The sequence below is a fragment of the Ictidomys tridecemlineatus genome, chromosome 13 (genome assembly GCF_052094955.1).
Source record: "Ictidomys tridecemlineatus isolate mIctTri1 chromosome 13, mIctTri1.hap1, whole genome shotgun sequence".
Lineage (NCBI taxonomy): Eukaryota > Metazoa > Chordata > Mammalia > Rodentia > Sciuridae > Ictidomys > Ictidomys tridecemlineatus.
In genome coordinates, this window is record NC_135489.1 from 96,456,244 (window position 1) to 96,473,517 (window position 17,274).

Consider the following 17,274-nt stretch of genomic DNA (forward strand, 5'->3'; position numbering starts at 1 on the left):
ACATATATATTTTTTTAAATATTCTTTTTAGTTGTAGATGGAAAATAACTTTATTTTTGCTTATTTTTATGTGGTGCTAAGGATCGAACCCAAGGTCTCATGCATGCAAGGCAAGCACTCTACCACCCCAGCCCTCCCATGCATTTTTGGAATCATCTTTCCAAATTGTTATCAAATAAAAATATCTGTACCAGTTGGGGTTGTACTAGGATTTATTGAATAAATGAATTCCAGGTCTGCCAGGTTTCCTTACTTGCACAGCTGCTTTGGTTCACCCTCATCCTTAGTAACATCCTAACAGGCGAAGACTTCACTGCTGAATCCTCAGCCTGCCCATCCCTGGACCTAGACTTCCCTCTACCTCATTTCCAAATAAGCACTCAGTCACGGGAAGCCACAGGAAGCCCTCAGGGCAAAGCAGCTGTGCTTGCAGTCACCTTTCAGGTGAGGGCCAGGAGACACTGTCACTTCTACCCTCTCCCTTAGTAGAAACAGAGGAGGATGAGACATAGGCAAAGTCATTTGGGGCTTTTATATAAATCTTAAATCCTGAATTAAGAGTGTTCACTGAGAACCAAAACAAACCTACCTGCCCACTCAGGTTCCCAACATGAGAATACCTTTCTCTCTGCACTTCCCAGATGCTTCTAACAGGAATGTCCTGGAGGAGGGTAGAGCCACTGCATGGGTGGTCTTGGGACAGAATGCAGCACAATGGTCTCCTCCTCTGCTTGGCTAGACATCCTCATTGCCTTGGCTGAAACGTGACCTCTGCCTCCTTGGAACCCTGGAACCCCCATCAAGGAGGTTAAGGAGCAGGCCACAGTGGGAGAAAGGCTAGTGTGGAGTGAGTCCAGTGTGGCCCTGGGAAGGCCCGGGAAGGTGGAATCAGGCAGGAGGCGGACAAACAAGCAGCCCAGGTACTTCTGAGGGTCAGGCAGGACCTGCGCCAGCATCTCACCCCTTTGGGATAAAGGGCCGAATCAGTTCTGGATCCAACAGCGACTCCTCAAGAGGCCGGTCCACATGGAAGTCATGGACATGAGGAGGTCCCGGGTGGGCCTTAGAAGCAGGCCCCCCTGGGCGCTGGGGAATTGGCAGCTCAGATGGGTGGGCAGGAAGGGGAGCTGTGAAGAAGTATTGATGCAGGAGAGCCTGGCAAATAAGGGGCAAGAGAAGGAAGGCCAGTCACCACACCATCCCAGCCCCAGGCAGAGGTCAACAGCTGACTTAGATTCAGCCAACTCAGCAACCTTCCCTGGGGGCCACCTGTGTGGAGCCCTGTTCCAGAGACTGGGGACACAGTGGCGAACACACAAACCAAGCTCTGCCTTGTCCACAGCAGCGGGGAGGGGACGGTGAGGGTGAAGTTAAGAAGGATAATAAACCAGATAGAGGTAAAATACACAGTATGACCTGTAATGATTAGTGCTATAAAGAAGACTGGGGAGGGGGGTTGGTAAGGAACACGGAAGTGAGGCTACAGGCTTGAAGAGGCTTGAAAAGTGGTGAGGGGTTAGCAGGGCACAGTGGCACACGCCTGTAACCCCAGAGACTTGGGAGGCTGAGGCTGGAGGAACACAAAGCAGCCTTAACAACTCAGTGAAGCCCTCAACAACTTAAGACCCTGTCTCAAAATAAAAAATGAAAAAGGACTGAGGATGCAGCTCATTAGTTGAAAGCCCCTTGTTCAATCTTTGGTCCAAAAAAAAAGAGAGAGAGAGAGAGAGAGAGGGGTAAGGGTTACCTGAGAGGCAGGTGAGTGAGTCAACAAGCGGAGCAGCAAGAGTCCTGGGGAAGAGTGCTCTGGGCCAGAGCACAGGCCCCAGGGAGAGGCCCTGGGGCTGGACAGGAAGGACCATGAAGGACAGTAGCAAGCAGGTCAGAAGGTGACAGTGCCACCTGCAGTGGCTATGGGCTCCAAAAACCCTGACTCTTCCTGAGTGAAGGGGCACAAGAGGCCCCTGGCAGAAGAGGTGTGTGACCTGCTCTACTGGGGAGTCACTTTCTCTGCCAGGTGGAGAGATATTAAACGGGATGAGGGAAGTCACAGGTTCTGGGAAGCCATCCAGGAGCTGCTGAGGGCAGGACCGAGGACGTGCAAACACAGGCTGCAGGTGCCAAGTGTGAGAGGGAGTGGGCAGCTCTCAGACTGCAGGCACAGGACCCCTGGGAGCGCGGCTCCAACACCCCTAGCCCCTGCCTCTATGGTGCTCACTGTCTTTTCCTCCTTCTACAGCCAGTCCTCCCGGGTCCTCTCCCCTGGACCACTCTTACCCTTTCTCTTCAGCAAACAACTCAAAGATCTTGTGCTTAAAACTGCCCAATGCCAGGGCTGCCCCTGTTCAGCCCCAACCACCAGGGGAGACCGCCACACTCGTGACCCTCTGGGTTTGCGGCTGCCTTACTATGGGGGTGAGGGATGCCCTGGAGACAGGTCATATTGTCTATGTGAGGGCTCAGCAAGGCCTGCCATGTGCCACAGATGAGGGCATGAAGCCCCAGGAACTCTGCTGCTGTCTGCCACATGGTCTGCCCTCTCCCGAGACCCCATGGGCCACCCTACTGTAAACCCTCAAGAGGTACTGGAGATGTCCAGTGGTGTCTGTTCATGGAAAAGCACACCTGCCCCGAGGCTCCCATCACCTGGGGTTCTGGACCATCACAGGTTCTGAGGATCACTGACTTGGGTCCCATGGCTACGGGGGGCAGAGTATGAGGACAGTGACCATGGACTCCTGCCTTACCTGGGAGGCTGCAATGCGCTGGCGAGGAGGGTAGAGGAGGAACTGACCCAGCAGGTCCAAGGCCTGAAGAGAGGCGTCCGACAGGACCTCCCCCAGGGGCACTGGCGCCTGTTCCTTAAAGGAGATCTTGTTGTAGTCTGGCAGCTCTGTGATCTCCTGGGCCAGGAAAAGAGAAAGCGGCACATGAGAGGAGGCACTGCCCCAGCTGCTCCCCGATGCCAGCTCCCAGTCCCTCCTATTCTCAGGTTCACAGTTCTCCTGTCCACGTGCCCCATCGCCACTCATTCACTCACTCCTCACCCTCTCATGTCCGCTCCGCCCCCAGACACAGAGACACTGTGTGCACATGTTGGAGTAGGAATAGGCAGAGAATAGGACCTGGCCCTCCTGCCTCGAGTTGGAAAGAGAGAGGAACCCTGGGCTGGAACAGAGGTCCCTGTTGGTCAAAGAGGAGCTGGGTCAAGGGGAACTGGGGCTGAGAGAGAAAGTGGCAGGGCAGAAGCAGTACTTGCTATTGGAGAATGGAAGGAACCTGCCCCACACCCTTCCACCAAGGACCCCTACAAACCGGCCAGACTTGAGGGCTAGGGGTGCCCAAGATGCGAAGCACACAGCAAAGCTGTTCAATGTCGTTCTCTCCGGGGAAAAGAGGGGACCCATTCAATAGCTCCCCCATGATGCAGCCCACAGCCCTGTGGATACAGAATCCCAAACAGCTCAAGATCTCACCCTGTGGAATGCAGACCTACTCACATAGTTCCAAGGCTTAAAGGCTTCAAGTCCAGGGGTGCAGACCCCCAAACGAAGTCCTCAGCCTTAGAACACAGAGCAAGCCCCCAACAACTCCAAGATGTCCAGGAGCCTCATGTTCTAGGAGGCATAGCCCCCCCTTCACTTTCTGGGGCAGACCTACAACAGCCCCAAATCTCAGATCCCTTGGGCACAATAAAGGTTCAGAGCCTTCAAACGCGGCAAAAAAGAAAATGGTTCAGAGCCTTTAAACCCAGTGTCACAGGCCTCTGACTAGTTCAGACACTTATCCTGGGCTCTGACCCCTGCACATATCAGCTTCAATAGCCCACACCTTGAATCTCAGACCACTTCCCCCCTGCCCAGAAAAATCCATTCTCTGATTGAGACAATCACTTTCCCTCTACCCTAATCTCCTACCCAGCTCAAAAACATCAGAGTGAGGAACACTAAACTCATGCCAAACTTCTCAGAATACCCCAGCCAGGGAAGGCTCCCCCGTGGCCCACTTTACCCTTTTCCCTGTCTTACCATAGGTCAACGCCCTGGTCATATTGGCGGGCACCATACAGGAGCTCAGGGGCTCGGTACCACCTGTGCAGAAGAGGGTTGCTGGTCATTGGTCTGACAGGCTGCCCTGGAAGCTCATCCCAACACCATAAGCACTTTTTCCCCCGGGAAGGGACTGAGGGGAATCTGGCCCTCCCTACCTGGTAGCCACCTGGTGTGTGTAGAGGCGGCTGCCATCAGGAGAAAAGACCCGGGCTAGACCAAAGTCTGCTATCTTGAGCTGGCCTGAAGCACTGATGAGCAGATTGGCAGGTTTCAGATCCTGTGACATGAAAGGAAGCATCAGTCCCTCTGTGTCCACTGTAGGACTCTGGGATGTGAGGAATTGACACCCAGGGCAGCCTCAGCCCCTGCTTCCTCTAAAGCACTCCTACCCCCAACTACTCACCTAAAAATCCCCTCTAACTTCTTCAAGGGTTAGCCCACCCCTAGCCCATGCTGGGACTGACCCGATGCACAATGTTGTTGGCATGGCAGAAGGCCACACCCTTGAGCAGCATTTGCAGGTAGCTCTTGACCTGTGCTGGAGCCAGCGGCCTCTGGGCATGGCGCACCACCTCTGCCAGGTCTGACAGCATGAACTCGAAGGCCAGCACGAAGCCTGCACCATGTGGGAACACGGCCTTCAGCTGCACCACCTGCAGGCAGGCATTCCATGACTCACCTCCTTGCAACCTCAGGACCCCCATCTTGCTCTGACAGAGGATCAGGGAGGCAGAGAAGTCAACACAGGGCCTAATGTCAGCTAGGGACTCAGCACTCACACTGGTCTGCAAGTGACGCACTCAACCTCTCCACAGAAACTCAGGGAAAGGTTAGAATAAGGTCACTTAGCAGGCAGAATTTAGCACATCCAACCAGCACAACCCCAGAGACATACGTGAGCAGCCTGCCTCCTACTTCCTCTACAACCATTAAACCCCAGGACCTAAGGAAAGCACCAGGAGACACATCACAAATACCCAGGACACCTGTCTCAGAGGGCCTGCGGAACATAGCAGAGAGCTAGAACTAAGGAACTCATCCCAGGAACAAATGATCAACAAAGGAACAAAAGGGATGTGTACAGGAACACATATACAAGATGGCAATGGGATTTTAAGTGGAGAAAGGGACACTGTATTTGGATGATGTGGGGTCAGAGAAGGGCACAAAGATTAGCCAGTTATGCGGTGATTTGGAAGAAGCTCTGGGCAGGGAGAACAGCAAGTGCTAAGCCCTGAGACAGGGACAGAAGGAGTCTAGAGGGAAAGGAGAATGGATGGAGCCTAGATTGGTGCTAGTCATGGGAAAGATGCCTAAGAAATTATAGTGAGTGGTGACAATAACTTGAAGTGGAGACAAATTTGGAATATTTTTTTAAATGGAACCTTAAGGACTGTTTAACACCAGATGCATGCAGAGGCCCTATCACCAGCCTCTTATGGATTTTTCTCCATCTGCCACATACAAGGTTGATCTGGAAGCCCTTTTATTTTCCACAAAAAATAAGAACAGCCTTACTGTTTTTCCTGACTTTTCAGGTAGTACATAATTATCTTATGGATAAAAACACATACCTATTCATATAATAAAGTTATAAGGAACAAAACAACAAATGAAAAACCCTACCACCTACAATCTTGAAGCACATCCTACCAGACTTTAAAAAATATTTTCATATAAAACCAGAGGACACCTAAAGTTTTATAAGATGCTATGTCACCCAATACATCATGAGCATCTTCACAGGACCATGAACATAAGTCAGAGGCTCACATACAGACTCAAGCCTGTCACCCTACAGGAAGCTGAGTGTTCTACTCCAAAATGGAAAAGAGAAAGCACCATATGAACAATGATGCTGGGGGATTTAAGATGTCCCTCCTTTAGTCCCCATATTTCCCTACCACACATCATACCAAGTGGGCCCTATTGCCTCTGCAGGTGTCCCTTACACTTTTAGTTCTTAGGAGTCAGGTCAAGGCCAGTTCTTCATTGTGTCACAAGTGCCCCACAAAGGCAGAGCTTATTAGGGAAGCTCCCAAGGGAAGGCTGTCTGAACTCCTCTCTCAGACTTGAGCCAAAGCCTCCACTGACAAGGAAGGGCTCATGAGCTGGTGACAAAAATTCCCATCTTTGCCTGAGAAACAAAGACACTGAAGTCTGTTTTGCACAGTAGTGAAGAGGACTTGAGATGACAGTGGACAGAGGTAAAGCATTTGACAGTCTACAGAACACATTAGGAGCTCAACAGTTGCTACTTATCATTAGAAATCACTAGGGCCAGGAAAATGGCTCAATGGTAGAGCACTTGCCTAGCATGCCAGAGGCCCTGGGTTTGAACCCCAGCACCGTGTGCATGCATAAATAAATAAATAAGCAAATAAATGGGGGCAAAAATCCACTAAATATTTTAAGAGAGACGTGCAAGTTGACAAAGAGATTAATGCACACACATGAAGACATGAGTAAATGACGGATAAATGAAGCGATTAAGAGAATGAGGGTAGACAAAATAGGGCATAAATAAGGTGTGAGGAACCAGATGGATCAACACAGTGGGGAAGGGAGGGAAACCCTAAAAGCGGGTGTATCTGGATAGATAAAGGCTGGAAAGGGTGGGAATGAGTGAAGGGGGACAAGAAGGTGAAACCTCAGAAATCACTCCTTGCCCACCTGGGCCCAGAAGCCCCACTCACATACTGATTGTCCTCAATTTCTTGCAAAGCCTTGATCTCCCGCAGAGCCTGGTTAGGGATGCCATCCTCCAGCCGCCGCAGGGCCACTTTCTTGAGGGCAACGATCTCGCCAGTCTGTCCAGGAAAGAGCGCAGACACTTCCAGCCCACTCCAGGGGCTGAGGGAGAGTGAGAGGGAGGAGAGGTGGGGAAGAGGAAGACACGCCTCCCGGGTCGCGAGTGGCCCAGAACCTGCCGCGCGCGCCAAGGGGAGCCGCTAAGGCGTCCACTCAGGACCCAGCAGGCCCGCCGCTGGACGAACAGGGACCACAGGGATGAAATCGGAGCTAGGAGCACGGAGGCAGGCGCCACAGTCCACAGGAGGGCTGCAGCGCGGGGTGGGGAACACTCCCGGGCGGCCCGGGCGGCAGCGCCTCACCTCTACGTGCTTGGCCTTGAAGACGATGCCGTGGGCGCCTTCCCCGATGCGGCCCAGGATGTAGTACTGGTCCATCAGCGCCCGGCAGCTCCCAGAGCCCACCCTTCATCCGCCGGTACCGCCCAGGTCCCAGCCGCAGTTGCCTAGCAACGGGGCGGCCTGCTGGGGCGGAGCTGCGGAAGCACGTGACCAGAAGACTGAATCTGCGCTGGGTCCAGGAGGGTGGTTCCGGTTCGACGGCGCGTTTCCCTAGCGCCCGCTCAACTCCAGGCGCCAGCTGCGAGTGTGACGAGCAATGGCTGCCCGCGCGTCCTCGACGCCGCCCCGACGTCGCGTAAAGAGGGCGGACGTTGTGCGCTCCTAGAGGGGCGGGGCCACGCAGCCTCCGGGTAAGGGGGCGTGGTCAATGGGGCGGGGACTCCGGGTAAGGGGGCGTGGGGTGGGCGGACCTCCGGGTAAAGGGGCGTGGAGAGTGGGGCGGGGCCTCCGGGCAAAGGGGCGTGGAGAGTGGGGCGGGGCCTCCGGGTAAAGGGGCGTGGAGGGTGGGCGGGCCTCCGGACAAGGGGGCGTGGAGGGAGGGAGGGGCCTCTGGGCAAGAGGGTGTGGAGGGACAGGGCTCCTACTACTGGGAGGCCCGAAGCTGAGCACCTGTGACTCAAGTACCCTTTATCCTGCTAAGACTCGGAGCTACAAAGTTTCAACTTGTGTCCTTTTATCCATCTTTGCAGCGTTTAAAAAAGATGAAAAGATGAGAGCATATGTAACATTGCAAAGACATGTTCCCTTTGAAAGAAGAAAACGTGTTTGTGCTCCTTTTAATAATGTAAATTAAAAATATCAGATCTTTAGGGACTGGGGTTGTGGCTCAGTGGCACAGCGGCTTGCCTTGCACATATGAGGCACTGGGTTTGATCCCCAGCACCACATAAAAGTAAATAAACAAAAAATAAAGATTTTTTTTAAGACCTAGATTTTTATTGAAGCATGAAAATCAGTTTTCACTTAGTCATGTTTTAGTGCCTAGAATTTGAAGCACAAGAAACGTTTCAAAGCAAATGCCATTCGTTGTTTGTTCTTTTTAGATATATGACAGTAGGGTGTATTTTGATATATTATACATGAATGGGGTATAACTTCCCATTCTTGTGATTGTAAGTGATGTGTAGTTACACTGGTCATGTATTCAAGTATGAACATAGGAAAGCTATGTTTGATTCATTCTACTGTCTTTTCTATTTCCATTCCCCTCCCTTCCTTTTATTCCACTGTGTCTAATCCAATTATCTTCTATTCTTGGCAAATGTCATTCTACTGACTGATTACATTCACTTGACCAAATTTTACTTCCTTTCCCACAAAGAAGACCATTGTATAATTATTAAATGCTATACACACCTTTTTTTTTTTACATTGCATCAGACTAAGAAGGCTTGTACAATTATGGTAATACAGGAGTCATTCACTGTTTTCTTCAAGAAATGCTAAATTTATACAGAAATAGCATTTGACAAAATTCTACACCTTTTAAAGAAGAAAGCAGTCAATAAATTAGGAAGGAAAGAAACTAACTTGATTTAACAATGGCTATATATAAATGAAAAGCCCGTAATCCAAAAAGGAAGTCAAGAAAATGATCCACTTAAAATAACATCAAAAGGATTAAAGTTTCAAAAAATAAACAAGAAAGCAAAAGATTCACATGAAAAAACCACAAAATATTGTTGGGAATGTGGCACAGCATTAAAATTTGCCTGGCATGCAGGAAGCCCTGGTTTTAATCCCCAGTAAAAAATGAGCAAAGAATTTGAATAAACAATTCTCCAAAGATGGTATATAAATGGCCAGCAAGCATATGAAATGACACTCAACATCCCTATTCATTAATGAAGTTCAGTCAACCTACAACACGACATCACATCATACCATGAGGATACTACTATAAGAAAAACCAAAAGTAAGAAGTTTTGGCAAGGATGCAGAGGAAACGGACCCTTGTACACTGTTTATGAGAATGTAAAATGTTCAGTCACTATGGGAAATAGTTCCTCCAAAAATCAAAGAGTGGGCTAGGGTTGTAGCTCAATGGTAGAGCCCTTGCCTAGTACATGTGAGGCACTGGGTTCAATTCTCAGCACCATAAATAAATAAATAAATAAATGTCCATCAACAACTAATTTTTTTTTAATTAAACAAAAAGAGAATTAGCATATAATCCATCTACTTCTTGGCCTACACTCGGAAGAATTAAGAATTTTATTTTGAAGAGGCTTTGCACACTCCTATATATCAGATGGAAGTACCTCATATCTTGATTGGTGGATGAATGGATAAACAAAATGTGATCTACACACTTACAATGGAATATTGCTCAACTTTTAGAAGGAAGGTATCATATGATAAACATAACTCAACCTTAAAGACATCATGGCAAGTGAAATAAGCCAATTGTAAAAAGACAATAATATATGATTCCTCCTATGTGAGGTATCTAGAATAGTCAAATTCATAGAGACACAAGGTAGAATAGTAGTTTCCAGGGGTGGAGGGAAACAGGAAATAGTAAGTGGCTGTTCAATGGGTGTCAAGTTTCAGTTTTGCAAGATGATAAAATTCTGGATATTGGTTGCTCAAGAAAGGGTACACTGTTGAACTTTACATTTACTTTACACTTAGAAATAATTAAGCTGGTAAATTTTATATGCATTTCTTACCACAATTAAAATTTCACAAGATAAAAAATACTAGAATAAGCTCCTTCCTGGTTGCCATGTTATACACTGCTTTCTTCTGCAACAACACTCTTCCACCATGATATTCTATCTCACTTTGGGCCTAGAGTAAGGGAGTCAACAACCCTGGCCTGAATCTCTGCAACCTGCACTGAGGTAAGAAACTGAAGAAAACACTAGAAGAAAGAAAGATCTCCAATGTTCTTTTTTTTTTTGAACCAGGTATTGAACTCAGGGGCACTTGACTACTGAGCCACATCCCCTGCCCTATTTTATATTTTATTTAGAGATAGGATCTCACTGAGTTGCTTAGTGCCTTGCCATTGCTGACGCTGGCTTTGAACTTGCAATTCTCCTGTCTCAGCCTCCCGAGCCAACTCTCCCACATTCTTGGATGTGCAGAATTAACACTGTGAAAATGGTCATATTACCCAAAGCAATACATACGCTCCATGCAGTCCCCATCAAGATACCAATGACATTCTTCACAAAACTAGAAAAAGCAGTCCAAAACTTCATGTAGAAGAATAAAAACCCAGAATAGTCAAAGCAATCTTGAGCAGTAAGAGCAATACTGGAGAATTCATAATTTCCAACTTCAAATCACACTACAGAGCTATAGTAACCAAGAAAACTCTGCATGATATTGGCATAAAAAAAGATATGGAATAGTTTAGAGGATACAGAGATGAACAAACCCAGATATAAATAATCATCTGATCTTTGACAAAGGTACCAAAAACATATTGGAGAAAAGACAACCTTTGGAACGAAAGGTACTGAGGAATTGGATATTCACATGCAGAAGAGTGAAATTAGATCCCTATTTCTCATCCTAAAAGAAGCCAATGCAAAGTGGATCAAAGACCCAGAAACTTTTCAACTGCTAGAAGAAGACACAGGATGGACATTCCATCATGTAGGTACAGGCATTGGACTTCTTCAATGAGACCTCTAATGCTCAGGAAGTACATAAATATAAATATATAAAGAACTCAAAAAAATTAACACCAAAAAAATCATTCTTATGTCAAAAAATGCATTCTACTGGCATGTATAATTAATTAGAACAAATTAAAAAATCATTCTTAATTTTGGCCCTGGGGATTGAACTCAGGGACACTTAACCACTGAGCCACGTTCCCAGCCCTTTTTAATTTTTTAAAAAAATTTCCTACACCTTAAAACATAATTCCAGCCCAGCAGTAGAGGGCCTGCTTAGCATGTGAAAAGCTCTAGATTCATTCCTCGGGATCACCACTATTACCACCATAACTAAATCCTCATAAGGTAAAAATCAATATGCCCATGTCATTAAGAGAGTATCAGTGCTCAGAAATGTTAAGTAACTTATCCAGTGTCAACAGTGAATGCTGGAACCAGGGTATGAACACGGGTGCTGCGACATTATAGAGCACGGACTTTTCCCACAGCTTCAGAAATGTGAAGGTACTTAAGAGCCAGGAATGGGCTCCATCATCAGAAACCCATGGGATCAGTTACACTGTTTTTCTGGAGTGCGTGTTTGTGTGTGTGTGTGTGTGTGTGTGTGTGTGTGTGTATCTGGAGATTGAACTCAGGGTCTTGGGTATGCTAGCCCCAGTCCACGAATCCTAAAGACTTCTTAACTGAGAGCCAGACATAGTGGCATACACCTGTAATCCTAGCAATTCGGGAGTCTGAGGCAGAAGGATCATAAGCTGGAGGCCAGTCTCAGTAATTCAGCAAGGCCCTAAGCAACTTAGTGAAAACTTGTCTCAAAATAAAATATAAAAATGGGCTGGCGATGTGACTCAGTGGTAAAGCATCCCTGGGTTCAATCCTCAGTATCCAAAAACAAAACCAAAAAAAAAAAAAAAAGAGAGACAGTCTCTTTACTAAGAGACAGTTGCATTGCATCTGATTTCTTGTTAATGTCTTCTTTATTTATTTACAATGCTGAATATTAAACCTAAGGCTTCTTGCATGTTTGGCAAGCAATCAACCATAGAGATACATCCTTAGCCAAATTTTGACAAATACATACAGTTCTCCATAAAACAGAAGCAATTTTCACCTATAATTTTTAAACAGGACACACTGTGACCTTAGCAGAAGAGAAATTATGTAATGCTGAAAAAAATACTTGTACTGAATTTTTGAGTGTCAAAAGTTTAGACTGAAGGCTGTCTGTACAGAAGGTCACTGAATAAGAACTGTTTGACTTATGATGTTTCAAGTTTTAAAATAATGTTGTGAAGTAATGTTCATTTGTTAGAAACTTAATTTTTATTTTTTCTCAGGCTGGCAATACTCCATGCAATACTGTTTCAAGATGCTGGGTGGCAGCAGCAAGCCATAGTTAAATACCCAGCAGTGAGATCATGAATACAAACAACCCATACCATGCATTATGCTGTGTTGCTAAGCTATAATAATAGTTCATAAATTAGGTATATTAAATGCATATTTGACTCACGATATTTTTTACTTAAAATGGATTTATAAGGGCCCAACTGTCATAAGTTGAGGAGATTCTACACTCCATTTCTTTCATAAAGAGCATACACTATTACAATTTTCCTATTTCACAAATGATTTGTAATCTTGTGTTCCATTTCTGCTATTGACTAACATGCATACTTATGAAGATTGTTTTTCCATTTTAAAAAGTTAGAGGGTTGGGTGCAGTGGCACACGCCTATAATCCTAGTGGCTCATGCCTGAAATCCCAGTGGCTCAGGTGACTGAGGCAGGAGGATCAAGAGTTCAAAGCCAGCCTCAGCTACATAGTGAGGCCCTAAGCAATTCAGGAGACCCTGTCTCTAAATAAAATATGTATTTTTAAAAAGGTCTGGGATGTGGCTCAGTGGTTAAGTGCCACTGGATTCAATCCCCGGTACCAAGGAAAAAAAGAAGAAGAAGAAGAAGAAGAAGTTGGAGGGAAAACTCAGTAGTTTAGTATGTACTTAGTAAGAATAAAGCCTAGAGTTCCATTTTGAGCACCAAAACATAATTAACACAAGTTGCATCAATATGGGGCAGTAAAATTTTACAGAAAAATGCATTATCATCATTCATAAAAATTAATTAAAATTTTAATGAAAAAAATTAAAATAATTAACAGAGTTTCTGGGACCTGCTGGATAATAACATCAAATCTAATATTTAGGAGAAGAGAAATTATGTAATGCTGAAAAAATACTTGAATAAATAATGACTGAGAACTTTACAGATGGGAGGAAGACATATTCTATAGATACAGGATGTTTAGTGAACCCCAAACAAAATAAATCCAACAAAATATGACCCAGCTGAGCATGGTGGTGCACACATGTAATCCCAGTGACTTGGGAGGCTGAGGCAGAGGATCACAAGTTGAGGTCAGCCTCAGCAACTTAGTGAAGCACTAAGCAACTTAGTGAGAGCCTGTTTCAAAAGTTTAAAATTTTTTTTTAAAAATTTAAAGGGGCTGGGAACGTGGCTCAGTGGTTAAGTGCCCCTGAGTTCAATCCCCAGTGCCAAAAAAGAAAATATGATCTGAACGTATACTGTCTACAAGAAACTCACTTTAATATAACAATATAGATAGATTGAAAGGAAAAGAGTTAATAAAGTTATGCCAACAAGATGCCTGATGCATCAAGTAGTGAGAGAAATAAAGGAATTATTTGAAAAAGAACTCATGAGATTAAATCAGAGAGACATTAGAATTAACTGAAAGAGCTCCCAGTGGTCAGGTGGAAAAATTTACTAGACATGGTGATGCACAACTGAAATCCCAGCAACTAAGGAGGCTGAGACAGGAGGATTGCAAGTTCAAGACCAGCCTCAGCAATTTAGTGAGATCCTGTATTAAAATTAAAAAAAAAAAATAGAAAGGGCTACAAATGATATCCCCCTCGAGGACAAGAGACTAATAAAAATACATTCCCCCCACCAACAGACCCTCCTTTGCCTTACACAGGAATTTATGATGAAATTGAGAAACACATAGTTAATATTAATGGCAAATGGGTTGAGGTGCAGAGCCCGCCCTTTAGTTAAAGAATACAAAGACGTAAGACTTGGTATGCTTTGGCTAAGGATCAAAGAAACTCTGTAAGAAAGCAGTTACGTAGGTCTATAAAAAAAAGAAGTGACCTTGGAAATTAAAAATAAAATAACATAAAATTAACATAGATATATTTTAGAGGCACTTCAGAGTAGCAGGCTTTTAAGTAATTGTCTTTCACTATTTTAAGTGTGTTTTACTGGGATTTTAGATTAGAAGTAAGAAAGCTTACCAATAACCATAGGCATGCTTTAAAGTTAAAGGTTAATGAAATAATTATAGGTATACTTTAAAGTTTAAAGTTAAGAGGTCAGGAGGAGTGTTGTTTAGTTGCGTAGTCTATCACCTAGTGATTGAGGTGAAACCGTAAAAGGTTAATTATGATTGACAAGGCAGAAAAATATTTTAAACCATGTAGTCAATATCTTATGTAATCAGTATATGTCACAAAAAGATTGCAAGTCTTAAGAAGTTTCAGGGCTTGGGGTTTTCATTAACTACCTGAAAAAACACCTGTAAAAAAGGTATAAAAATGAAGGCCCCTCTAGGGGCAGCAGATAACTTCGGAAGGCTGCTCATGACTTGCAACCTGTTGTCTGTCCCGTCTCTTCTGTTTCACAGGCACCACTCATCCTTTAGGACCCCAGGATCCTTGCTGGGGCTGGACCCTGGCAAACGTGTCAAAATACACTCTACTGTCGTGTATGTCTGAAAAGAACAATTACAATATTCTTTAAAAGTCAACTACCAGGTGAACACTAAGCTCTGAAGGATGAGCGAGGTCCACAGGTTATAGTGACAATAGATTGTTGCCACAGTCTGGCTGGGCACAATTCACGAGCCACTTGTCAAGCAGAAACGAACTTTACTTTTAGAACACACACGCCACACCACACAGCTCTTCAAGAATTCCCTCAGAGCCCAACTGCCACCACCGGCTTCCCACAAGCCTCTCCAACCCCTACTCCTCCTGCTCTTGAGGCCGATTGGCTGGGTCACGTGGGCGGAGCCAAAAAAGTCCCCCAATGAGCAGCTCTGTGGTCTGAAAGGGAAGCAGCCCAATGAGCATCACCACAGAGGAGCCAATCACCTGGCAGCTAGAAGTTTGCTGGGGCCAATGTCAGCCAATCATCAGCTGGAAGCTGGAAGTTTGCTGGGGCCGCTGTGAGCCAATCATCAGCTGGCAGCTGGAAGTTTGCTGGCAGCTGGAAGTTTGCTGGGGGCCCCTTCGGCTGTGGCTCTCAACAGCTTGTAGCTCCTTGAGGGAGGAGATTCAGCCTGGTGACATCATCATCATCCGTCACTTCATCAACAGGACGACCCTGAGGCCCCAGACCTTCAATGACAGATGTCACTACTGTGCAGGAGAAGAGTGCCATATTCCATTGGCCTAGCCATTTTTCCCCCAAGTAAGAGACAGCTAAGAAGCGAGGACTGCAGTGCCACTCAAAGCGGGTAATAGTCACAACCAAGGGACCTCATTTTAGCTCCTGAGTAGAAAGCTTCAGGTTCCACACCTGGGGAGTGGAGGTTATCAATATGACCACAGTTCCAGGGTTGGTTCTTGCTAAAGAGACTGGAACTTGCTGTGCAGGCATCACCATGACAACAGGTTATGATCACTGGAAAGAGCGCTAGGAAGCAGCTGCCGTAGACTAGGTTTTAAAGACCCTGAAATAAAATGCCAACGAAGCCAAAGTTTACTGCTCACCGCCATCCCTCAGACAGGGTCCATGGAAACCCTGTGTGACCTGAAGAATGCGGCCCAGTTTTCTGTTTTATTAGCAATACACTAAAATAGTATGGCTGCCCAGAATAAGAGAAGATTGCTCAGTCATTTGGGGTATTTTGCTAACTTGGGTGTGGGTGAGAAGCTTGGGAAAGACCTGCAGCTTTCATGCCCTTGCCAAAAAAAAAAAAAAAAAAAAAAAGCATGTGGACAAGACATTGCAGGAATTGGAAATTCCTCCTGCAAGACTGAGACTGCTTCAGAGCACAGAGGGAAAGCAAATGAACAGTTAACTCCGGGGAAGTCTTACATTTTGGGAAAAACACAAGACCGCATTCTCCCCTCCCCTCCCCTAAATTGCAACAATAAAGGCTGGAAGGTAGAATCCACTTCCCTGTGTTGCCAGGGAATGTGGGAAGAAATGGAACTCTGGCTACTTTTAGTAAATTAGTACAATTTTTCTGAAGGGCAGTTTGGCAAAATGTATCAGAAGGCTTAGAAATACTTATGTACTTTGTTGGGTACTCCTAGGAATTTCTCTTTTAAAAATTATGTTAAGAGATACATACTAAAAACTATGCATGAAGAGGAATGTTTAACGGCTATTATTAGTTATGATAAGAATTCATAACTATTTGGATTTCTAACAACTGGAGGCTAATCATGGTTTAGTTATTATTAGATTATAAAGCAGTCGCCTGAAGATCATGTTTTCATGTAATATTTAATGTCCTAAAGAAATGGTTACTGGCAGCTCTGGCAAGAGAAATGCAAGTAAAAACCACACTGAGATTGCATCCCACTCCAGTCAGAATGGCAGTTACCTGCTGCAGTCTGGCTGGGCATAAGATCACGAGCCACTCACAGCTTTGTAGATTCAAACAGCAATTCTTTATTCCCGAACTCACACGGGCCCTCTACAAACACGTTCTGGGGAAATCCAAGTTCTGCCGCAAAATTCACTTACTCCACCAGGCTTTTAATCCCAAATACTTTCTGAATTCCAGGAGAACTCAACGGGAACTCAGGCAGCAGGATACGCCCTATTCCCAGCAGGAATAACCTTAAACCTGGAACCGCCCTAAACCCAGATTGTCCTAAACCGGGAATGCCCTAAACCCAAGGAGCGGGATACTCCCTAAAACCTGCAAGATACACCCTAAACCTGGATCCACCCTAATCTAGTAGGATCCTCCCTAAACCCGGATCCACCCTGGTCCTTGAGCAGGGTCACCTTTCTCAAACATACATGCAATGTCACTGTGAATGTCCAAGGCAAATCCATGAGTCCTTCCTCTAAGCAACATGGGGTATGCTGGCAAGGAAATTTCGATGTGTCATTCCTACTTGGCAATGGCCCTCAGCAGTTACCAAGAACTCAAGCAACAATAAATGTTGTGAGGATGTGGGGAAAATGTACGCTCATACATTGCTGCAAATTGGTGCAACTATTATGGACAGCAGTGTGGAGAGTCCTCAGAAAACTTGGAATGGAACCATCTTTTGACCCAGTCATCCCACTCTTAGGACTTAAAAACTACAAACTACAAGGATGCAGGCATATCAATGTTTATAGCAGCTCAAGTGACAAAAGCTAAACTATGGAGCCAACCTAGGT

At 45.6% G+C, this 17,274-nt stretch overlaps 1 protein-coding gene and 1 pseudogene across 4 annotated transcripts; one reads left to right on the forward strand and one right to left on the reverse strand.

Annotated features, from left to right (window-relative positions):
• Positions 1–194: 194 nt before the first annotated feature.
• Cdk20 (cyclin dependent kinase 20) lies at positions 195–7,483 on the reverse strand. Of its 4 annotated transcripts, none has more exons than XM_078030646.1 (8): positions 7,166–7,483; positions 6,749–6,862; positions 4,517–4,762; positions 4,208–4,329; positions 4,029–4,091; positions 3,316–3,439; positions 2,748–2,903; positions 195–1,155 (listed from the first exon to the last, which is right to left on the reverse strand). In XM_078030646.1, exons 1-8 carry the CDS (start codon positions 7,238–7,240, stop codon positions 958–960), a joined length of 1,098 nt encoding a protein of 365 aa, XP_077886772.1. In that variant the 5' UTR covers positions 7,241–7,483; the 3' UTR covers positions 195–957. The 4 variants fall into 4 exon arrangements, with proteins under 4 accessions (XP_077886772.1, XP_077886773.1, XP_077886774.1 ...); XM_078030647.1 differs by having other exon boundaries at positions 4,517–4,705; positions 7,166–7,481; XM_078030648.1 differs by lacking the exon at positions 4,517–4,762 and having other exon boundaries at positions 7,166–7,481.
• On the forward strand, positions 7,461–15,790 carry LOC144369732 (S-methyl-5'-thioadenosine phosphorylase pseudogene; annotated as a pseudogene).
• The last annotated feature ends 1,484 nt before the right edge of the window (positions 15,791–17,274 follow it).